This window comes from Talpa europaea (genome assembly GCF_964194135.1).
Source record: "Talpa europaea genome assembly, chromosome: 2".
NCBI classification, from domain to species: domain Eukaryota; kingdom Metazoa; phylum Chordata; class Mammalia; order Eulipotyphla; family Talpidae; genus Talpa; species Talpa europaea.
The window spans coordinates 149,975,753-149,996,543 of NC_140068.1; the positions used below are offsets into that span (position 1 = coordinate 149,975,753).

At 40.4% G+C, this 20,791-nt stretch overlaps 1 protein-coding gene across 1 annotated transcript in view; it reads left to right on the top strand.

Moving 5' to 3' along the window:
• KIF13A (kinesin family member 13A) overlaps positions 1–20,479 on the top strand; it is a gene marked incomplete at both ends in the record, with an annotated part of 200,407 nt that extends 179,928 nt beyond the window's left edge. Inside the window, 10 exons of the mRNA XM_084259533.1 lie at positions 187–363; positions 1,048–1,140; positions 2,296–2,448; positions 4,217–4,294; positions 7,077–7,124; positions 9,473–9,578; positions 10,701–10,849; positions 11,358–11,462; positions 11,783–11,842; positions 19,640–20,479. Of these exons, the coding sequence (XP_084115659.1) occupies positions 187–363; positions 1,048–1,140; positions 2,296–2,448; positions 4,217–4,294; positions 7,077–7,124; positions 9,473–9,578; positions 10,701–10,849; positions 11,358–11,462; positions 11,783–11,842; positions 19,640–20,479 (1,809 nt within the window). The remainder of the gene's footprint in view (positions 1–186; positions 364–1,047; positions 1,141–2,295; positions 2,449–4,216; positions 4,295–7,076; positions 7,125–9,472; positions 9,579–10,700; positions 10,850–11,357; positions 11,463–11,782; positions 11,843–19,639) is intronic.
• Between the last annotated feature and the right edge of the window lie 312 nt (positions 20,480–20,791).

The following is a 20,791-nucleotide window of genomic DNA, read 5'->3' on the forward strand; positions in this document are numbered from 1 at the left end:
AAAATAAAGATTTGAAAAGATGCATTTGGTGAATAAAATAAATAGAACATGTGTTGTCATTCAAACAAGGTGAAGACAATCAGCTGAGTCAGTAGAATGGCTTTTCTTTTCTTTCTCTGGTGCGGGATGTGAAATGACTACACCTGATGTACCTGTTGCTCTCTCTGCCCTTCCTCTCGTCCCCAGGTCTCAGCCATCGCTTCTTGGGACTCCTCAGTGCATGATTCTGTTCACTTGAATAGAGTTACCCCCCAGAATGAAAGGATTTACCTAATAGTGAAGACCACGGTCCAGCTCAGCCACCCGGCTGCTATGGAGTTAGTATTACGAAAGAGGATTGCAGCCAATATTTACAACAAACAGGTAGTAACAGGGCCCGATTCTGCCATTGCATATATGAACTCCAGGGGTTTCCTTCTGTCACAGAGTAGTGTTTTGTGGTGTTAAGATGGTGGATGTGCAGTGTTCCCATACTGGCAAAGTTGAATCTGATTATCAGTAACACTGGGTCATGAGCATAGCAGAAGTGGATTTCAACCACCCAATTTCATCCACCCTCTGATTTTTGAGACCCATAATCCAAGGAGGTGATAGAACTATGACCTGTCACTGTTTGGAAAAGGTTAAATATCATTTCCAAGTGGTTAGTGACAAAACCATAACGAAATGCAGGATCCAGGTAAAACCCTGTTCTGTGACTTCCCCAAATTTCATCTCGGCAGCGCTATTGCAAAACTGATTCTCTCCAGTTTGTTTCTGACAATCCGGGATAGATTGACTAAACGCTGACAGGATCAAAGGAACTCAAAAATGAGAGAGAGAAGCAACCACAGAATTCCCTGAATAGGCTACAAAGTCTGCAACTAGTCCCTGAATAACAGCTGGAGATTATTGTCCCTCGGGGTTGGTGATGAGGATTTTTAGTTCACCTTTTGTGTTGCACTGGGCACTGTATATCAGAACCTTTAACAATGCTTGTACAGTTTGTAACACATGAAATAACTTCCATTTCTCACATAGCTTAATTCAGTTTTTCTTTTCTACCAGAGTTTCACCCAGAGCTTGAAAAGGAGAATATCATTGAAAAATATATTTTATTCCTGTGGTGTCACCTATGAAATAGTATCCAATATACCAAAGGTAAAAATAAATATTACTTTTAAAAAATATTAAAATACAAATAATGGACAAGGTATTCATTCTCCAAACTTTTAAATAATTTTCTCGCCACATTTTTTTACAATTTGTTTTTAAATTGAGATCATGTTGATTTACATTGTTGATTGTATTTGGAAGTATAAGATGCCCACTTCCTGTGATATTGCTGCAGACCCCCACAATTTTTTTTATTATTATTTTAAGTATTTTTACATCATTCCTCTTTTTTATGCAATGTATGCTTTATCTTAGGTATAGTCCCCATGGAATTGCTACTACCCATTCACCCATGAACCATCACCTTAGTCCCTAGTGCTCTTCCCACCCCTGTTTTGATCCTACTCCTTTCTCCCCCCTGCAGGATGTCTCTGGTTTATAGTTGCCTGTTGATTTTGATTTTTACTTAATTATAATTACTTTTCCCCCTGATCCTGTATTTGGATCCCCTACATTCCTCCTATAAGTGAAACCATACGGTATTTTTCTTTTTCTTTCTGACTTACTTCGCTGAGCATGATCCCTTCCAGCTCCATCCATGTTGCACAAGTGGCCTGAGTTTATCTTTTTTGATTCCTGAATAATAATATTCCATTGTGTGTGTGTGTGTGTGTGTGTGTGTGTGTGTGTATATATATATATATATATATATATACCACATCTTGATCCAGTCATCTATTTTGGGCCATTTGGGTTGTTTCCATAGCTTACCTATTGTAAATAATGCTGCAATAAACATAGGGAGAACCCCTACAATTTTTATGAAAATATTATTTGTGGAAAAGTACTGTCGTGTGCTTGCTTCTGCAACACAAATACTAAAATTGGAAGATACAGAAAAGATTAGCATGGCCCCTGCACAAGGATGACACGCAAATTCATGATGCATTCTGTATTTTTTTTTTTTTTTTTAGGCTTTGTCATGATTTTTGCAGCAATTTAAACTTGGGTCTGTATAGAGAATGTCACTGTAGTTTTTGAGGCCTGTGTGTGGATGCTGATAATTTTGTATTTTCTCTAAGGGTGGGAAAGGAAAACAATTCTAAGTGAGAATATTATTGTTCTTTTTGATAAAGTGTATTAAAGAATTTTGTTAGACCTTTAAAAAAAAGAACTGGCCTTGCCTTCTTGCCACTACAGGCAACAGAGGAGATTGAGGACAGGGAGACACTGGCTCTCATGGCAGCAAGGAGTGAAAACGAAGGCGCGTCAGACGGGGAGACCTACATTGAGAAGTACACGCGTGGCGTGCTGCAGGTGGAGAACATTCTGAGCCTTGAGCGGCTCAGGCAGGTGAGTGAAGGCAGATGTGGCTGAAGGAGTAGCTGCTCAGCCTTTACCCCACATGGAGAAAGATGAGTTTATTTCTAGCCCCCTTCTACTAAATCTCTCAGAGAAGGAGCACGGGGATAGCATCTCCTTGGACAAAATAGTTGCATTGACAAAGTAATGCCAAAAGTTGAAGTGACTCCATTTTATTGAATACCCCCTACTTCCCAGAAAACACTATGTTTAGATACTTTTTTTTTTTCATTTAACTTTCAAGGTGAGCCTATGAGCTAAATATTGTCATGTCGCCATTTGTAAATGAGAACATCGAAGCTGATGGAAATTAGCTTATCTGCTGGTGGTTCCAAAGTCAGATGTAAAGTCTTGGCTACACAAGTCCATGTTTAGTTGTATGCCACCACTGTCCCCCCAATTTATGGAACTAAGTTAACTTTTACAGCAGCAACAGGACATTCAGAGAGAACTCTTCCCCTAGGCAGTAGAGCTCTAAGACAAAAGATGTCATTCCTGAAAAGAAGTAGGTTTAAGTAACAAGAGGGCTAAGACTGGCCTCTGTCAGAAAAATTTTAGATGGAAGTTCCATCTAAATTGCTGCATTGACAAATGTCCAACAGGCATATGGAAAAATGTTCAACACCACTTGTAATCAGGGAAATGCAAATCAAAACTACCATGAGATACCATCTCACACCAGTGAGAATGGCGCATATTAAAAAAAATAACAACAACAAATTTTGGCGAGGATGTGGAGAAAAAGGAACTCTCCTGCACTGCTGGTGGGAGTGCAAACTGGTCCAGCCACTATGGAGAGCTGTGTGGAAGTTCCTCAGCCTACTAAAGATAGAGCTTCCATATGCTCCAACAATTCAGCTCCTAGGTATTTACACAAATGACACATAAACATTAATTCAAAAGGGCACCTGCACCCCTATGTGTATAGCAGCACTATTTACATAGCTAAGCTATGGAAACAACCCAGATGCCCAAAAATAAATGACTGGATCAAGAAGATGTGGTTCATATACACAATGGAACATTACTCAGCATTCAAAAAAGATAAACTCATGCAATTTGCAGCAACATGGATGGTGCTGGAAGGGATCATGCTCAGCGAAATAAGCCAGAAAGAAAAAGAAAAATTCCGGATGGTCTCACTCATTGCAGGAATTTAGAAAACCTAAATTAAGGGACCAGGAAAAAGACTAACTATAACAAAGAAAAAAATCAAAATCAACAAGCAACTATAAACCAGAGACACACTGTGGGTGGGGGGCACGAGAGGGGAGAGGAAAGATTAGGGTCAAAATAAGGGTGGTGCAATTGTATGGGGAATATAGCCAAAATGAAAATGCATACAATGTGCAAAAATTAAAAATGATGTAAGAATTATATAAAATAAAATATTTAAAAAATAATAAATTGCTGCATTGAGTAAAATACAAACAGCATACAATTCATTTGTGGTTTTGCATATGAGAGATATAGCTGGAGATATTTCTTCTACATTCTCTCTGCCCACCTATATAAAAAGCCCACAATACAAGTCTTCAACAACAGTTTCCCTGATCCTATTTATGAAGAATGTTTTTGATCAATCAAGTAAATAAAACTCGTGAGTACAAGAAGATTCCAGTTTTATAAAAATGGGTATGTGTGTCGGGTAGGGGAGATTGAAGTAATTTTTATTTCTGTATCTTAATTTTCCACTATAAACATACTGTTTTTGTCAATAAAGGAAAACAAATGATAAATGTTGTTTTCACATTTTCAGGCTGTTACAGTCAAAGAAGCACTTTCCACCAAAGCCCGGCACCTGCGGAGGAGTCTCAGCACACCAAACGTTCATAATGTGAGCTCACGCAGCGAGGGGTGTTACCTGTGTGCTATATCTCAGGGTTTGTGGTGTGCCCATGATGGGGGCACAAGGCTGGGGTTTAAAGGTGGTCCAAAGCTCCATGCCTGCCCCTTGCCTGGGAAACCCACTGGGTCCCCAGTTCTGTGTAAGATGAGAGAGTCTCCAGTGGAATTGTAGAAACTTCTCTTCAAAAACGTACCTTCTGGAATGAAGTTTCTTGGGGTATAAATTGAATGTAAGTGGTTTAAGGAGGGTAGAGGCAGCTAAAAGTCCTGGCTGCCAGAACCCTTGAGTGCTGCTCTTACATCAGGTTTTTTGCCCCCTCCCTGCTGCCCTGATGGGTTTGCCTATACTCCCCATCAGTGCAATGGGGTGCCAGGGACCCCACGATCCCCAGCTTTCCTTCCATCATTTTTATTTTCTTCCTCGATCTGTTCATTGAGAAAATCCTCTTGGTCTAGAAAATTCCCTTCTAGGTGAGGGGGACACTATCATGGGAAAAAAGACAGGTTCTACCTGGACCACTTCACAGCTGCCTCTTCCCAGAAGCAGCAGAGTAAAGTCAATCCTCCCAAGGGAAAACACAATAATATTTGCCTTCCTACTATGCAGAATTGCCTGGAAATGTGATTGACATTTATAAAACTTCCTTGTAATAGATCCCAAAGCTAATATCATCTAATTGCAATGTATGGATTATTTTAACCCTGATCCCAACAAAACCCTATAGTCATTATCATAAGATTATTTCTTCTGGCCCCAATACAATTATTAGAAACTAATGAGACCCGTGCAAGTTTAAATTGATAAAGCAGTCTTCTAATTAGATACCAGTTAAGAGCTTGTAATGAATGTTAAGACGTATTTAGAACTAAAGAATAATTAAAATGATATGGTAACCTCTATGGGATGCTGTTAAAGTGGTGCTTACAGTGAAACGTAGCCCTAAGTTCCCTATTATTCCAGTTTTCCAGCAGAATACTATGCAGTAGAGAAAATGAAATAGTGAGGGGTACTATTAGGAAATGTATAGCTCTTACAATATGAAAGGTAAAAAAATAATGAGGGAAACATCTGTCTTGAAAAGGAAAGACATACCTCCTATGAAGTATTATACCAATAAAAGAAAATTCGAACCAGAATCTGATCCAGACTCTAGATCTCGCTGTTAATATTTACAGGGAACAGAGGAAAATGCTAAATGACACCACAGGGTTTCATTCAGCAAATCCAGACTATAGGGAACTTTACAGAACAACTTAACAGAGAAAAAGTGATTCATCAATTAAAAGAGACTTGAGCAATGTATCATCTCATTGCAATACATGGACTATTTTAACCTTATTTTTTTTTTAACTGTAACATATTATTTATGAGGCATCTGGCTATGAACTGGCATGTGATGTATTTAGGAATTACTTAATGTTCTAAGATGTGATAATGGTATTATGGCTTGGATTTTCAAATATGGAGAAGGAATTCCTTTTAGGAATTCTTGTAGCATTTCCTAGAGAATTATTTGTGGAAAAAGGGCTTTAAGTCAGCAAAAGCGAATCAGAATAAGTTTTTTAAGATTAATTTATTTATGCATACAAGAACTGAGGTATAGGCCAGAGATCCAGGGAGTGAGAGGATTCACCAGAGACAGAGCAGGGAACAGAACAGACAGACTGACTGAAATACACTGCTGAGGGGAGCAGCGGGTGAGTCAGGAGAGGTCTGATGCACCATGTGGGTTGCTTCCTGGCCAGCCAGGGATCGAACTCATGCTGCAGAGGCTGCGGATTGCTTCATAGTGTGGTGTTTAACCCCTTGCGCCACAAAGGAGGCCCCCAGAATAAGATTTTTAAGAAGGAATAGTAATAAGTATTAGAGAAATATTGTAATGAATTCAAATAAAGGAGAAAATAATGATTACAGCAGAGGTGTATGAAATAGAAAATAGACAACAGAAAGAATCAGCAAAACCAAAAAGCTTGTTTTTCAAAAAAGACTAAACGGACTGACTTCTAGTTAAGGATCAATTAGGGAAAACACCTCTATTACTGGAAATTAAAAGGAAGTTATCACTGCATAAAAGAAGAAATGTAGACATCATAAGAGCAAACTATGAATAATGTTATGTCAGTAAACATAAAAGCTTAAAGAAAATAGAAATTTCCTATAAAAAGAAGGAATAGAAAATCCATACACACCTATCGCCAAAAAGAAGGCCTAAGCTTTTGGAGAAATTAACTGTTCCACATCTCCTGAAACTGATTTAAAAATTCTCAATATAGTTTATTTGATCTAGAATTAAAGATCTAAAGCTGATCCTAATATCCCTATGGAAAAGCAAAGTTGAAAGTAAGTAAAGTATTGCCTTATCAGAGTCCAGAGATTCCATACCCTCATATATGCACTAGATAATCTCATCTATGCACTGGATATATTTAGAACTAAATTTAGAAATGAAAAGTTACTTTTCAGGATGGAGTGGTACTTAGGCACAGTAACAATATTTTATAATAGAGAAAATTATAAACAATCATTTATAATAGAGAAAATTAGAAACAGCCTAGATGTCCATCTAAGATAGCACAAATAAATTGTTAAGCTATTGAAGAAGACCATGGTTAGTAAAATACCACTTACATGAATTATAAAAATAGGCAAAGTAATGCTATATTTTGTTGATCGTATAAAACCTATATGGCAATTGTAAATCCCAAATTTTCAAGTAGTCATTATTCCTGGGGGAGAAAAGTAAGTATATAAAATTGTTCATCTCTTATAGGTCTCCTCCAGTCGACCAGACCTTTCTGGCTTTGATGAAGATGATAAGGTGAGTGCCTGTGGGCCTGGCTAGCTTGTAAGCAGAATCCAAATCTGCAAAGTGAAGGAATCTTGGTGTTTTTTAAATCTCTGGATTTTGTTTTCATCTTATGTGGATTCATTCTCTCCACATGTCCTTGTCCAAGTTCAAATACCTAATGTGAAATTGCTGTGCCCACTGGGTGTTACATTGTCACTCTAGTTATTTGCTACACCAGGATAATACCATAGATAATTGAATAAATATCTGTATATTTATGGGCCTAATGCTAAACAATTCTGGAAAGTATTACATAGCAACATCAAAATTATTTCAAATGGGCAAAATCAGGGATTTAAAAGTAAGGTCATTTTGCAGCAGCATCTTTTCAGCAAATATTTCTTGATATTCTTGACATATCTAATAGCTAAGTTCCTGTGCTAGGAGCTCTGGATGACTCAAAGTATAAATACAATTACATCCTCAATAAGTTTAAAATCTCATCCTTAGAAGCAGCCAACTCCTGAAAAAAAATTGAAGTAAAAGGAAATAAGCCTCTCAAATAGACAAGAGGTATTTTCTTCTTTTTTATAACAACCTTACACCTATAGGAAACTTTTAAATCTCAGGTCTATACATTATAGCCAGAGCACCTGGTTTGCCTGAGTTGCACCTAGTTTGCCGGCTTATCCTGTTGCCCTGGTAAAATTGTTAAGAAACCACTTCATTCTGAAAAGTATTTCAACTTGATCTTTACATTATCCAGTCATCATAGATACATACAAAATTCATAAAAGCAGCTGCCTCTGGCTTAGCCTGTGTACAGCTGTCACCTTCATATACCTTCACGCTAGGTGCTTCCTCTCTACCATGGCAAAACAGCTGCAGCTCCCCCATCGTAAGGGGGAGGCCCTCCTGCACCACACTTTGCCTTGGAATTGTACAAATGAATGAACCCACGTGTTGGCTGTTGGTTCTGGTTCCAGAACCCAAAATCATTGTTTTGTGGGCATGCAGATGGTTGTGATTTTGGCAGTGCTGTTTGCATACTAGGAATGGTTAAGGACAAAGCAGGACTGCAAAGGAAATTAAGGAAATCACTCCTAGGTCATCTAGGAACTTAGACCAACATTTTTGTGTGTGTGCATAGAAGAACTGGGGTGTAGGTCGGAGGTGCGAGGGGTGAGAGGATTCACCAGAGACAGAGTGAGAAGCAAAACAGCCAGGGTGACTGAAATATGCTGCTGAGGGGAGCATAGGGCGAGACAGGAGAGGTCTGCTGCACCATGTGGGTAGCTCCCTGGCCGGGGATCGAACTCGGGCTATAGAGGTAATAGCGCTGAGACTTAAAGCCTAGACCACCACCCAACCATTTTTTGTTGTTTTGTTTTACTGTATTTGTTTGTTTATGTTCTTGTATCATTGTTCACTTTTGTATAGTAATTGGTTTCCCCCTCAGGTGTAGCCCCTGTATTACTCCCACCACCAGAGCAACCATGAACCATCATCATATTGCAGTGTGTTCTTCCCTCCTCTGTTTGAACCCTTATCCTCTCCCTCCCTTGCTATATGCCTCAGATCTCTGTTCAGCTTGCAAGTTTTAACTTTTGTCTTTTGGTAAAGAAAATTTATTTGCCTTCTCTATATTCCGCATATCAGTGAAACCATCTGATATTTATCTTTCTCCTTCTGACTTACTTCGCTTCACTTAACATAATCCCTTCCAGCTCCATGTATGTTACCACAAATGACATGAGTTTATCTTTTTTGATTTCTGAATAGTATTCCATTGTGTATATATACCACAGCTTTTTGATCCATTCAACATAGACCAACTTTTAATGAACTGGAAATCTCTACTCCAGAGGAACTGGGCCTTAACAAACTGGAATAGTCATGAATAGACTTCCCAAGAATTTCTCAAGACTGCCACTTGATATTAAGTCAGCTAGAAACACTGAAATTAGCATATTACCTTGTTTGAACCAGTTTTCCTTTATTGAGTTCTAAACGGTGAAATGTAACTTGGACTTCAGTGAAGGGAAAATGAGCTTGAACTAAAAAAAAAAAGCAGCTGCCTTTGGGGTGGGAGAAAAATATCTGAGACCTACAAAAGTTCAGTGCAAGTTTCCCTCTGTGGAATGATTTTATTAAATTCGACAACTATAATAAAATGTTAACATTCACTCTGTCATACCTCGGGTACCACAGCATTTGTCATATTATTTGACACCTTTCTATATGCTTTAACTATCTCAATAAAAATTTTAAAAGAAGGGCTTACACTGCCATTAAAAATTAGAGGCAACTCAAACCTTTGCTTCATTTCCCACATGAGAGGGGGCTTCATTTCCTGTCATCACATTTTTACGTTATAGGGTTGGCCAGAGAACCAGCTGGACATGTCTGACTACAGCTGCAGCTACCAAGACGTGGCCTGTTACGGAACTTTACCCAGGGATTCACCTCGAAGAAGTAAAGAAGGTGAGATTACTTTCCTGTGCTTTTTCTTTATAATTTCTTAGGAAAAGCATGGGAGCAGGGTGGAGGAAGGCTTTTATAGATGGCATTTAATAAGGTAGGCATTTAATAATACGGCATTTAATAAGCTGAAATCCAGTTTGCTAGATGATCCAAAATCACCTCCTTGAATAGGACAAATCAAGTTCCCTTATTTGATTTCCTTTTGCTTTGTATCCATTATATCCAGATAAAAACAACCAGCTTTTTATGTTATGGTTTAAAATTCTCAAATCATTTTGTCTGAGTTTGAAGTCAGTTTGAAGACACCAAATCTTACTAGATTATGGGTTGATTTCATTTTTTACCAAAAGAATACTCATCTCTGCTGTGTTTTTATACCATGTTAAATGATTTTTTTAGGAGGAACTATGTCTCTTATTCCTAAAACCATTTCAAAAATAATACCAAGAAATAAGTGTGATCAGTGACAACATTATTATCTAAATAAATCCCTGAAGGGAACAACATTTTTTTGAATATGTCAGTCAGCTCTGTTACCCCACACCTTGTTTTACTTGACAAGGGCTATTGCACTAGTGAATGGGAAATAAAATGTAGGAGGAAAGAGGTTAAAATGAATTAAAACCATATGAAGCAAGGTGGCTTGAGGAAAAAGGTGTCTTGAGGAAAATATGTGTATCATTCATTCATGACTTCTACCTGGTTATATGCCTTGAAAGATTAAAAAAAAATAACGTCATAGATCTTAAAGCTAAGCTGTGGTAGTGGGATGTCTTAAAAAGTGAGATTTTAGATAATAATGTACCAAACACCTATACGGATAATGAAGCCTCTGAGAATTCAGAGAAATGAAAACTCAGCATGAGTTGAAATCGGTCTAATGAAATTGGTCCTGTGCACGCAAGCTGGATCTTGAAAAGGGTGGGAAACTTAGTTTCTGAATTCTTTGATGCCATCAGCCTTTTAATAGCTCTTCGAGACCGTAGCTGTGTCTCTATTCTTGCCTTCCTCTGTGTTAATGCAGAGCCAGTCTCGGCATATGCGTTTCCTTGTTACGCCAAATATCCAGATATCCCGCAGCTGCCTGTGCCTGCAAATCCCTGCATCCTTTGTCTTCCTCAGGTTGCACATCAGAGAATCCTCATGCCTTAACAGTCAGCCCTTTTAAAGCATTCTCTCCTCAGCCGCCAAAGTTTTTCAAACCCCTAATGCCTGTAAAAGAGGAACATAAGAAAATAGCTCTGGAAGCAAGGCCTCTTCTAAGCCAGGAGGTAAGTGCTGCCTTGTCTCACTGATAAAGTAGACGGGTATGGTGTTGCCTGTGGAGAAGTGACGATTTGCATTAGCAAGGAGGGCCCTGCATGCAGACGTGTGTGGGTTCTCACTCCCTGGATCCTGTCCTGGCTACTTCTTTCTCAAGCACAAAGGCTCATGATAGAATGTTTTGTTTGTTATTGCTGTTTGCTTTGTGTTTATGGCTTTTCGAAGTACTTTTTTATCTTTCAAGTGAGAAAGATCTTCCAAAAGTGTTTTTAAAAATATTAAAGGATTTTATTTTTTCTGTTTGTTTGATAAAACCAACTAGCCTTTTGCCGTGGAGTCTGTACAGTCTTGTCAGGTTTTGTCAGTACTGTAACTCCGCCTGCAGGATTGTTTGCTGTGCTACTCACGTGTGATAAAAGTGTTTGCATTGCCTTTCTAACTTGCACGTACTTAACATGTATTCCGGCTGTCGACGTCTCCTGTGTGTGATGCACCTGTGTGTCTTAACCTTTGCAGAGCATGCCTCCACCTCAGGCACATAACCCCGGCTGCATTGTGCCCTCAGGAAGCAATGGCAGCTGCATGCCAGTAGAACACAATAGCAAACGTGAGAAGAAGATTGTAAGTTCTGGAACCATTTCTGTCATATTGCCTGGTGGTGGGTTAAAGGCCCTTTCAAAGATCATCCAAATGCTTTAGAAGAAATTAAGTTATATATGTTGAGTCTTTGCCTTTTTAAAAACAGTATGGCCATCGGTAATGAAATTTGCATGAAGTGTGATTTTTCTAATGTGTTCACTCTTGTATTTTATGGGATTTTTTTTTTTTAAATACTACTTGCTCAGAAAAAGGGGGAAAGGCACTTTTAATGTTTCTGGTCTTTATTAAAAGTGTGTAACAAAGAGATCACTTTAACTAATATTGAATCTTTCCAATGTGTGCCTGTGCATATTGCCCAGATTCTGAAGTTAATCTACCTAGAGGAATTGCACTTACTTGCAGTAAGTAATCATACATTAGCTGTGGGTTTGTTTGAAAGCTTTTTTTCGTGTTGCCTGATGCTATTGCCAGAGTTAGTTGTAGTTTGGAGCCACGCTGCACCCATGATCCTCATCTCTGCGTCCCTCTCAGGTGGCCATTTTGCTGGCAAAATATATTCCCACTCCCTTGGTGTAAGTCTTGCTTTTGGGATGGCTTATTTATAATATTACCACAGGTAGGTTGAAACTAGAAAACCTCATACCCCACTGCTCAGTTTTCAAATTATAAATTTGAGAAATAGACCCTCCCTCGTGACCTAGGGGAGAAGTCTCAGCGCTATCACTGCTATGGCCTGAGTTTGATCCTGGGCCAGGGAGCTACCCACATGGTGCAGCAGACCTCTCCTGTCTCACCCGCTGCTCCCCTCAGCAGTATATTTCAGTCAGTCTGCTTGTTCTGTTCCCCACTCTGTCTCTGGTGAATCCTCTCTCCCCCAGCATCTCTGGCCTGCACCCCAGTTCTACACAAACAAATAAAATAAAATAAATTTGAGAAATAGTTTATAAAACCCTGCCTAGTAGGCACTTTAGATTATAAATGATGACTCAATATTTTTTTCAAATAACACCTATATGGGGCCTCCCCGGTGGCGCAGCGGTTGAGCGCTGGGCTGCAAAGCTGCCCGCAGCCTCTGCAGTGCCGGTTCGATGCCCTGCCACCGGCAAGGGTACCACAGGGTGCAACAGACCTCTTCTGCCGCCCGCTGCTTCCCTCAGCAGTGTATTTCATCAGTCTGCCTGTTCTGTTCCCCGCTCTGGCTCTGGTGAATTCTCTCACCCTCCCATGCTTCTGACTGTACCCAGTGCTTGTATAAATAAATAAATAAATCTTTAAAAAAAAAAAAAAAACTATATGTTCTCAGGCCTAGAAGGAATTTTTTTTAATGTCTCAGCATTCACTCTCCTGTGGCTTCCTAGGCAAGTAATGCAGCTTGGAAAAAGAGGGGCTGCCTGCGCCTATGTCTGCATGCAGTCTGCTCTGGGGGCAGAGTGTGGGGGATTTCCTTTCCCCATTACACCATGTCACATCTGTTCCAAAAGCTCATGAGTGTGAAGGCTTTAATAATTCTAGACTATGCTGCTGATACCCACTGTATGAAACTAACTAGAACTTAATCCAAATATGCAGTTGAGAATTCACCTCTTGCCTGGAGTACTATTGATTGTTCCAAAAAATGTTCATTAAACAATATCCATAATCTATAACATAACCCAAAAATACATCTCTATAATATTTAATAAAGAGATGCACAAAATGCTCTCTTCCTCACAAAGGGAGCATAAATAATGATTCCTTGAGAATAAAATGGAACATTCCTGTTAAAATTGCATCATCTGTTTGGATGAGGTGTGGTAAAGGTAGATACCACAAAATACATACATAGGAAGAGGGAAACCTCTTAGAACTCTCTTTTGAATGAGAACATTTTTCTTTGACTTTATGTTTAAAAACTCCTGTCTGCATAGGTAATGACAGCCAGTTCCTTATTCGTTGAAAATTTAAGAAAAGCTTCCCCATTGATGCTGTAATAAATGTCCAAATCCTGTATGGGGCAGGTCCCTGGCTGTGGCCACATGTGGAAGCTGCACTTTTGAAGCCTCCTTTTTGCTCAAAGCATGCCCTGCCAAGGGCTGCTGGTGACAGGCAGAAAAGGACAGTGTGGCCATCTGGAGCAGGACTGACACACGCTGGCCATTGTCCCCCTGAAACCCTCACCCACACCTGTATCTTGGTGTTTTCTGACCCTGAAGACTGGAAGCCACCCAGTGGGTGCTGTTGGTCTTAAGAAATGACCTTCTCTCACCTCTTGTCCACCAAGCAAAGAAAGCACCATTTTGTCCCTCTCCCCACTTTGCCACTGTTCTGCCTGTCCCCCCTCCAAAGCCCTAGTTTCTTTTGGGACAGGTGTGCAAAAAGCCTCCCCTTCACTGCTGTGTCTTGAGGAGCTGTGCCGTGAGGGACTTGTCCACCCCTGCTCAGTTAGCAGGGCCTGCAGCATGAGCTGGAAAGCCAAGTGCCTTATTTGTCACCCCTTTGAATTCTCTTGCTCTCTGGCTGATCGGATGTGTCTGTTTATTGGCATCATGGCACTTGCCCTGATGGTGGATGGCACTAAATTTAAACCCATGTTGGGCCTCCCCGGTGGCGCAGCGGTTGAGCGCTGGGTTGCGAAGCTGCCCACGGCCTCTGCGGTGCCGGTTCGATCCCCGGCTGCTCCCCGGCCACCGGAGGAGGGTCCCACATGGCGCGCAGACCTCTCCTGCCGCCCGCTGCTCCCCTCAGCAGTGTCCTTCGGTTCTTCTGCCTGCTCTGCTCCCTGCTCTGGCTCTGGTGAATTCTCTCATCCTCCCGCGCTTCTGACTGTACCCAGTGCTAGTATAAATATATAAATAAATAAACAAACAAACAAAAAAAAAAAACAAGAGTTCTCCTTTAAAAAAAAAAATAATAAAATAAATAAATAAATTTAAACCCATGTTATCGGTACATTTCGGTGGAACACACCACCAGCAATAACCCTCCTGGTGCGGCCCCCCAGGCAGTTTCACAGTTCAGAGAGTTCACCTTGTTGTTATTTATTTTCTTTTTAATGAAGCCCATCTCAAGACTTCTAACTAGCAGAGGGTAAATTGGAAATAGGTTCTTGACCCAGGAAATCTCAAGGAACATTTAGATTCTGTGGTCAGACACAACATGATGTCCACTAAGTTGGTTTTGATGGTACCAGTTTTTGTGCTGGATCTTACTTGAGAGATCTGCCTCTGCTGTCCTTAGAAATCTGGCTTACTGAGCATTTTCCATCGCTGAAGCTATTGAACTCTTGGGTTTATTTCAGGGGAGCAGCCTTTCTAGGATGTTTGGTAGATTTTAAGGGCATTACTTGCTTGACCTAAGGCTCCAGCTTCTCTGTGAGAAGCTTTAATTCTATTTCTCCTCTGATAAATGGATACAAACCACTTTGTTCCTTTGTCCTTAATCCACTTTCTTTCTTTTTCTGCTCTTGAGAAACCAGAGGGTGAATCAGGAATTCAGCCTGATCTAGGGAATTTGAAATCGTTTCTGAGAAGCAATACCCAGACATTGTTCCTTGTATTTTTTTAATCTATCTAATTACTAGAGTTAGCTGTAATTTTACATAAAATACAGTAAATAGGGCCTGCCTGGTGGCATAGGGGTTAAAGTCTTAGTGCTGTCAAGCTATCGCCAGCCATTGCGGCATGAGTTTGATCCCTGGCTAGGCACAGCAGACCTCTCCTGTCTCGCCCACTGCTCCCCTCAGCAGTGTATTTCAGTCAGTCCACCTGTTCTGCTCCCCACTCTTTGGTGAATCCTCTCACCTCCCGCACCTCTGGCCTACACCCCAGTTCTTTTATGCATAAATAAATAAATCCTTTTTAAAAATACAACAAACATAGCTGATTTGATCCTTACAGCAGTATCTTGTAGTCTGATCAATTTGGGAAGACACACAAATGGACTTCATGTCCTGTTTAATAAGATAAGAACAATATGCCTTTGCAGTCTGTCTTCTTAAGTCATGAAGCAAAGAGTGACAGACTGAAAGTTATCTCTCCCTCTCTTAAGTCTTATGTGGACAGAGTATGGTTTATTTCTCTCATTTTACAGAAAAGAAACAACAGATTTTTTGAGTGACTTGCCCGAGCTGGCAGAGTTGATGAGGATAAGAGAGCAAAGGCCCTTAGCAGCATTGCGCTGTCCCGGTGACGCCAGGTGCCCCCAGACAGTGCCTTTCAGTAAACCCTGCTGCTTCTGGAAAAGGATGCCCACCCCTTAGTAACATGGACAGAAGTATTGGAGACCTCAGCTAAAAACAGAGGCCACCTCAGGGGGACCCAATTACTTGGGAGTGGAAATGACTTTAACCAAGTGAAATTCTTTGCAAAGAGACACTGTCATAATGTGGATTTTGACCCCTTTTAAAAAACAAGTTATGGGACCTCCCTGGTGGCGCAAGGGATTAAGACACAACTATGAAGCAATCCACAGGCTTATGCAGCATGAGTTCAATCCCCCGGCTGGCCAGGGAGCTACCCACATGGCGCAGCAGACCTCTCTTGACTTGCCCGCTGCTCGCCTCACCAGTATGTTTCAGTCAATCTGCTGTTCTTCTCCCCACTCTGGTGAATCCTCTCACCCCCCGCACCTCTGGCCTGTACCCCAATTCTTGTATGCATAAATAAATAAATATTTTTTAAAAATTAAAAATAAATAAAAATCAAGTTATAATTTCATTCATAAAAAACAAGTTATAGATAACTATCAACTGCATAAACTAAATCACAAAAATCAGATTATGAAGACTATAGTTATAGAGAAATTTGAGATCTTGACCATATGCTCCACTTTTTGGTAGGGCTTTATTTTTTTTTTTTTCATTTTTTGTCTTTAAGACATAGTAAGGTGACTAGCTTAGCCTCCTTTAAGAAAAATAATACCTGTAAGAGAAAGTTTATCTAAAACAAATTCCCTTAACATACAATTTAAACCCCTGAAGTCCTCTCTTCTCCTTGAAGGCTAAATAACTTGATAAACTCTCAATCTCCTTTTCATGTTGGGGAATGTTGAATTTCTGTTCAGTTTTCTTTTTTCAGGAATTATTTTTCTCTACTCCTCTAGCCTTTCTCTGTGGGTTCTCACCCCATTGCCAGCCCTACCTGCACCCAAGTGTATTACTGTGCATTGATTTCTTTTTTAAGATTTATTTATTCATGCATACAAGAACTGGGGTACAGCCCAGAGGTGTGGGGGTGAGAGGATTCACCAGAGACAGAATGGGGAGCAGAACAGGCAGACTGACTGAAATACACTGCTGAGGGGAGCAGCGGGCGAGACAGGAGAGGTCTGCTGCACCATGTGGAATTCTCGCTGACTGGCCGGGATGGAACTGGTGCTGCAGAGGCTGTGGATAGCTTCACAGTGCTGCGCTCAACCACCTGCACCACCGGAGTGGGGCCACTGTGCATTGATTTCTACCTGAACTTAATCTCTTGGGGTTTTCTACATACTCACTTCTAAGCATATTCTAAATCCTTTAGGGATAGTTTTTTAAAAAATCTTTGTGAAGTTGATGGATATACATCCATTTCTAAATCAAACTCAAGATTGACTATTTCATTCACCAAAGTTGCATTTTAGAATGACCAGTCTTTCTTCAGTCTTCAGGAAGAATAAGCTTACACATAAAAAGGGCCCCAAGTAGGAATTCTCATCATCAAATTTTGTTTTCCTTGAAACTTTTTGTTAATTAAATCAAGTACTCTTGAATTTGAGGGACTTTGTTTCTTTGCTGGCTTAAATTAACAGGAAATATAAGAATACGAAATATTCGATGTTCAATTTTGAGTCTAAGCAATTCAAGGAGAATCTAGAAAATAGGGGCGAAGTCTATTGATTCAAACAATTCTGACCAATCTTTGCTTCTTTGCAAGTGTCTTCCAAATTTGGGGAAAGACCAGTCTATACCATTCCCTGTTTTTAACAGTGTTACTTAACTCACAATGCAGCTACAAATACACAGCAAGAGATTAGTGTCACCACAAGCTTTATTTTTCTAATTTCTGGAACTTAATCACTGATACTTGATGTTCACCTTTGTTTAATAGCCAAGGAATTAAGACTGAGGATGCTTTTAAATAATTTATATTGAACTTATTTTTAAAACTAAGAAGCATCAAAGAGATTTTATATATATATATATATATATATATATAGAGAGAGAGAGAGAGAGAGAGAGAGAGAGAGAGAGAAAGTCAGCATCTTATGAGATGGGAAAGAAATATTACTCTAAAATTGAGTAGTCTCTCTCTCTCTCTCTCTCTCTCTCTCTCTCTCTCTCTCTCTCTCTCTCTCTCTCTCTCTCTCTCTCTCTCTCTCTCTCCTGTCCCCTTAAAAAGTAAGGTTGATGCTTTGGTTCCAGGTCTTTATTGTCACCTGTTGCTATGCTGAATGAAATTTCCATCCATCTAAGCAGTGTGTCCAGGATTGTTTTAACAACAGTGAAATAAAGTCTTTACTCCCTGAGGGCGGAGACTATTTGTCATTTTGCTCAGCATTAGAATTCCCAGTTCTTAGGACAATGGCTGGCAAACAGTGCGTGTTAAAAGAATATTTGTTGAGGGCCTCCCCGGTGGTGCAGCGGTTGAGCGCTGGGTTACAAAGCTGCCTGCGGCCTCTGCAGCACCAGTTCGATCCCCGGCTGCTCCCCGGCCACCGGAGGAGGGTCCCACATGGTGTGCAGACCTCTCCTGCCGCCCGCTGCTCCCCTAAGCAGTGTACTTCGGTCCTTCTGCCTGCTCTGCTCCCTGCTCTGGCTCTGGTGAATTCTCTCACCCTCCCGCGCTTCTGACTGTACCCAGTGCATGTATAAACAAAAAACGAACAAACAAATAAATAAATAAATAAAACATGCCTCTATAAAAAAAAAAAGGAATATTTGTTGAATGAAAATCACATGTTAAAAGAGTATTTGCAATGTCATCAGGTGTGAATGAGGTTCATAAGAAATAACCAGACAGTAATATATTTTTATTTGAACACAAAATACCCATGTTTTATGTTGTTTATTTGGAGAGAGATTGGGGAGTTGATGATGTCCACTTTTGCATATTTTTCACTCTTTATAAACAGAATTGTGAAGCTGTTTGACAACGGAGATTTTCATTTAAATCTTACTATCTATATCCTTATGGTTTTACATGTGCAACTTCAGGCTCTCATTACAATAATGTGGTGAGGACAAATAAGTGATTTGTCCCAAGGCAAGGAGTTAGGGAGTGGCAGAAAAGAAGATAGCCCCTGAGTCAACCAGTAGTGGAGAAATGTCATTTCTAAACCTCAGAGATTCTAAGATGATCTTCAATTCACGTAATGATCATTTCCAAGCATTTCTTGATATTCTTAACTTATTCTCCTTATTAGTCAACAAATATATAGGGATTCACATCATGTAATGCAATTCATTCCACTGTCAAGGACTCTTGCTTTCAAGTAGTTGTAAAGTTGAGATGGAAATACTTTCCTGCAGCAATCATACATTGGAGTTCAATTCTACTTGACACTGAAATTTTTTCAAAATAAACTCATTATATTAAAAAAATAACTACCTTTCTCATCTTCTCACAAAATACTCTGTCTTTCGTCTCCAAAACCCTGGAAAGCGATCATTTCGGATTGATTGACTGTTACTTCATAGCCTTACAACATTTAGTGTAACACGAGCATGGGTGTTGAAAGTGTGCTGTTTGGGCTTTTGCTCTTGAGAGTAAGATCTTTGCTTTACTGTCCTTTCTCCCAATAAAAAGCCCAGGCACTTTTCACAAATTACCTTAATAATCTGCACTTGCCTTCCCAAGGTGAGGCTTAAGAACAAATGAAGGAGAAGCTCTTTCCTACTCATTTAATTAGAGAAGAGAAAACACAGCAACTGAAAACTAACCATGAGTAACTAATTAAAAGTCTACGGCATTTCACATCCATTCTTTCATTTAAACCAGGGGAAGGAAATGTCTCTGATTAGCCTAGAGTGAGCACAGGAAAAATAAATATTATTAGATGTCGTGGGTTTATATACATTCATAGATCTCTAAGAAAATGTACCTGTGTCCCCAACACACGACAAACTTTAACTCAGATGGAAAATAAAGCCACGAAACATGAATGCCTTTCATAGCAAAGTATTAAAATCCGTCTTGGCACTCACTCCAGGGAACTGACTGACTTTTGCTTCATTTCTGTAGGACTCTGAGGAAGAGGAAAGTGAGCTGGAGGCTCTTAACAGGAAGCTGATAAGCTCACAGCCTTACGTCCCTGTGGAGTTCGCCGACTTCAGTGTTTACAATGCCAGCTTGGAGAACAGGGAGTGGTTTTCTTCGAAAGTAGATTTGACAAACTCAAGGGTCTTGGAGAAAGAAGTGTCCCGTAGCCCCACCACCAGCAGTATTACCAGTGGCTACTTTTCCCACAGTGCCTCCAATGCCACCTTGTCTGACATGGTGGTCCCTTCCAGTGACAGCTCAGACCAGCTGGCCAACCAGATGAAGGATGCCGACTCCAGCGAGCATTCCGGACCCTCCTCCATGCAGGATTTCAGACCGTCGTCCTCAAACAAAGAGCTGACAGAACTAGAAAGAGGCCTGGTAAAGGAGAAGATATTTACGGTGCCACTCAAGGAAAACAGTGCCTTAGCCAAAGGGAGCCCACCATCCCAAAGCATCCCTGGAAAAAACTCCCAGATACTCTGTAGGCCTGGCTCGTGTTCAGAACAAGATGCCTGCCCCAATAAGAATGGCCAACAGGCCAGGGAATTCTGCCCCAGGGAGGTGACCGTAGAGCATACCATGAACATCCTGGAGGACCATTCTTTCACAGAGTTCATGGGTGTGTCAGATGGGAAAGATTTTGATGGTTTGACAGATTCTTCTGCTAGAGAGCATTCGAGTAGGAGGAACCTACCAAATAAAGTGGACAGTCAGAGTGTCTCAGATGGGCCCCAGGACCCAAGCCAGCTGCACTCCTCGACAGAGGATGTCCAGGTAATCCGTGCCAGAGGCAGTGCTTTGGGATCTGGGTACCCCTGAGCACACTAGAGTAGACCAACCCCCAAGACCCTTCACCACAGGGACTTGGCAGGAGTAAACACGCCACACGCCTGTGGGTACATTCCTTGAGCAGTGGCAGTTTGGACTTTGGAAGTTACCCGGCTTGGCTTATTCTAATGTTTGATTTCCATAATGGGGCAACACGGATTTTTGCTAATAGTCTGAAGAAAAACAGTGGATTATATAATAAATAATTTGATTATCCATTTCTAAGCAATATGTAATAAATTAAATAAGATTAACCATTTCTAAGCAATTATCCACCTCTAAGCAATCTGCTCCTGAATGGCT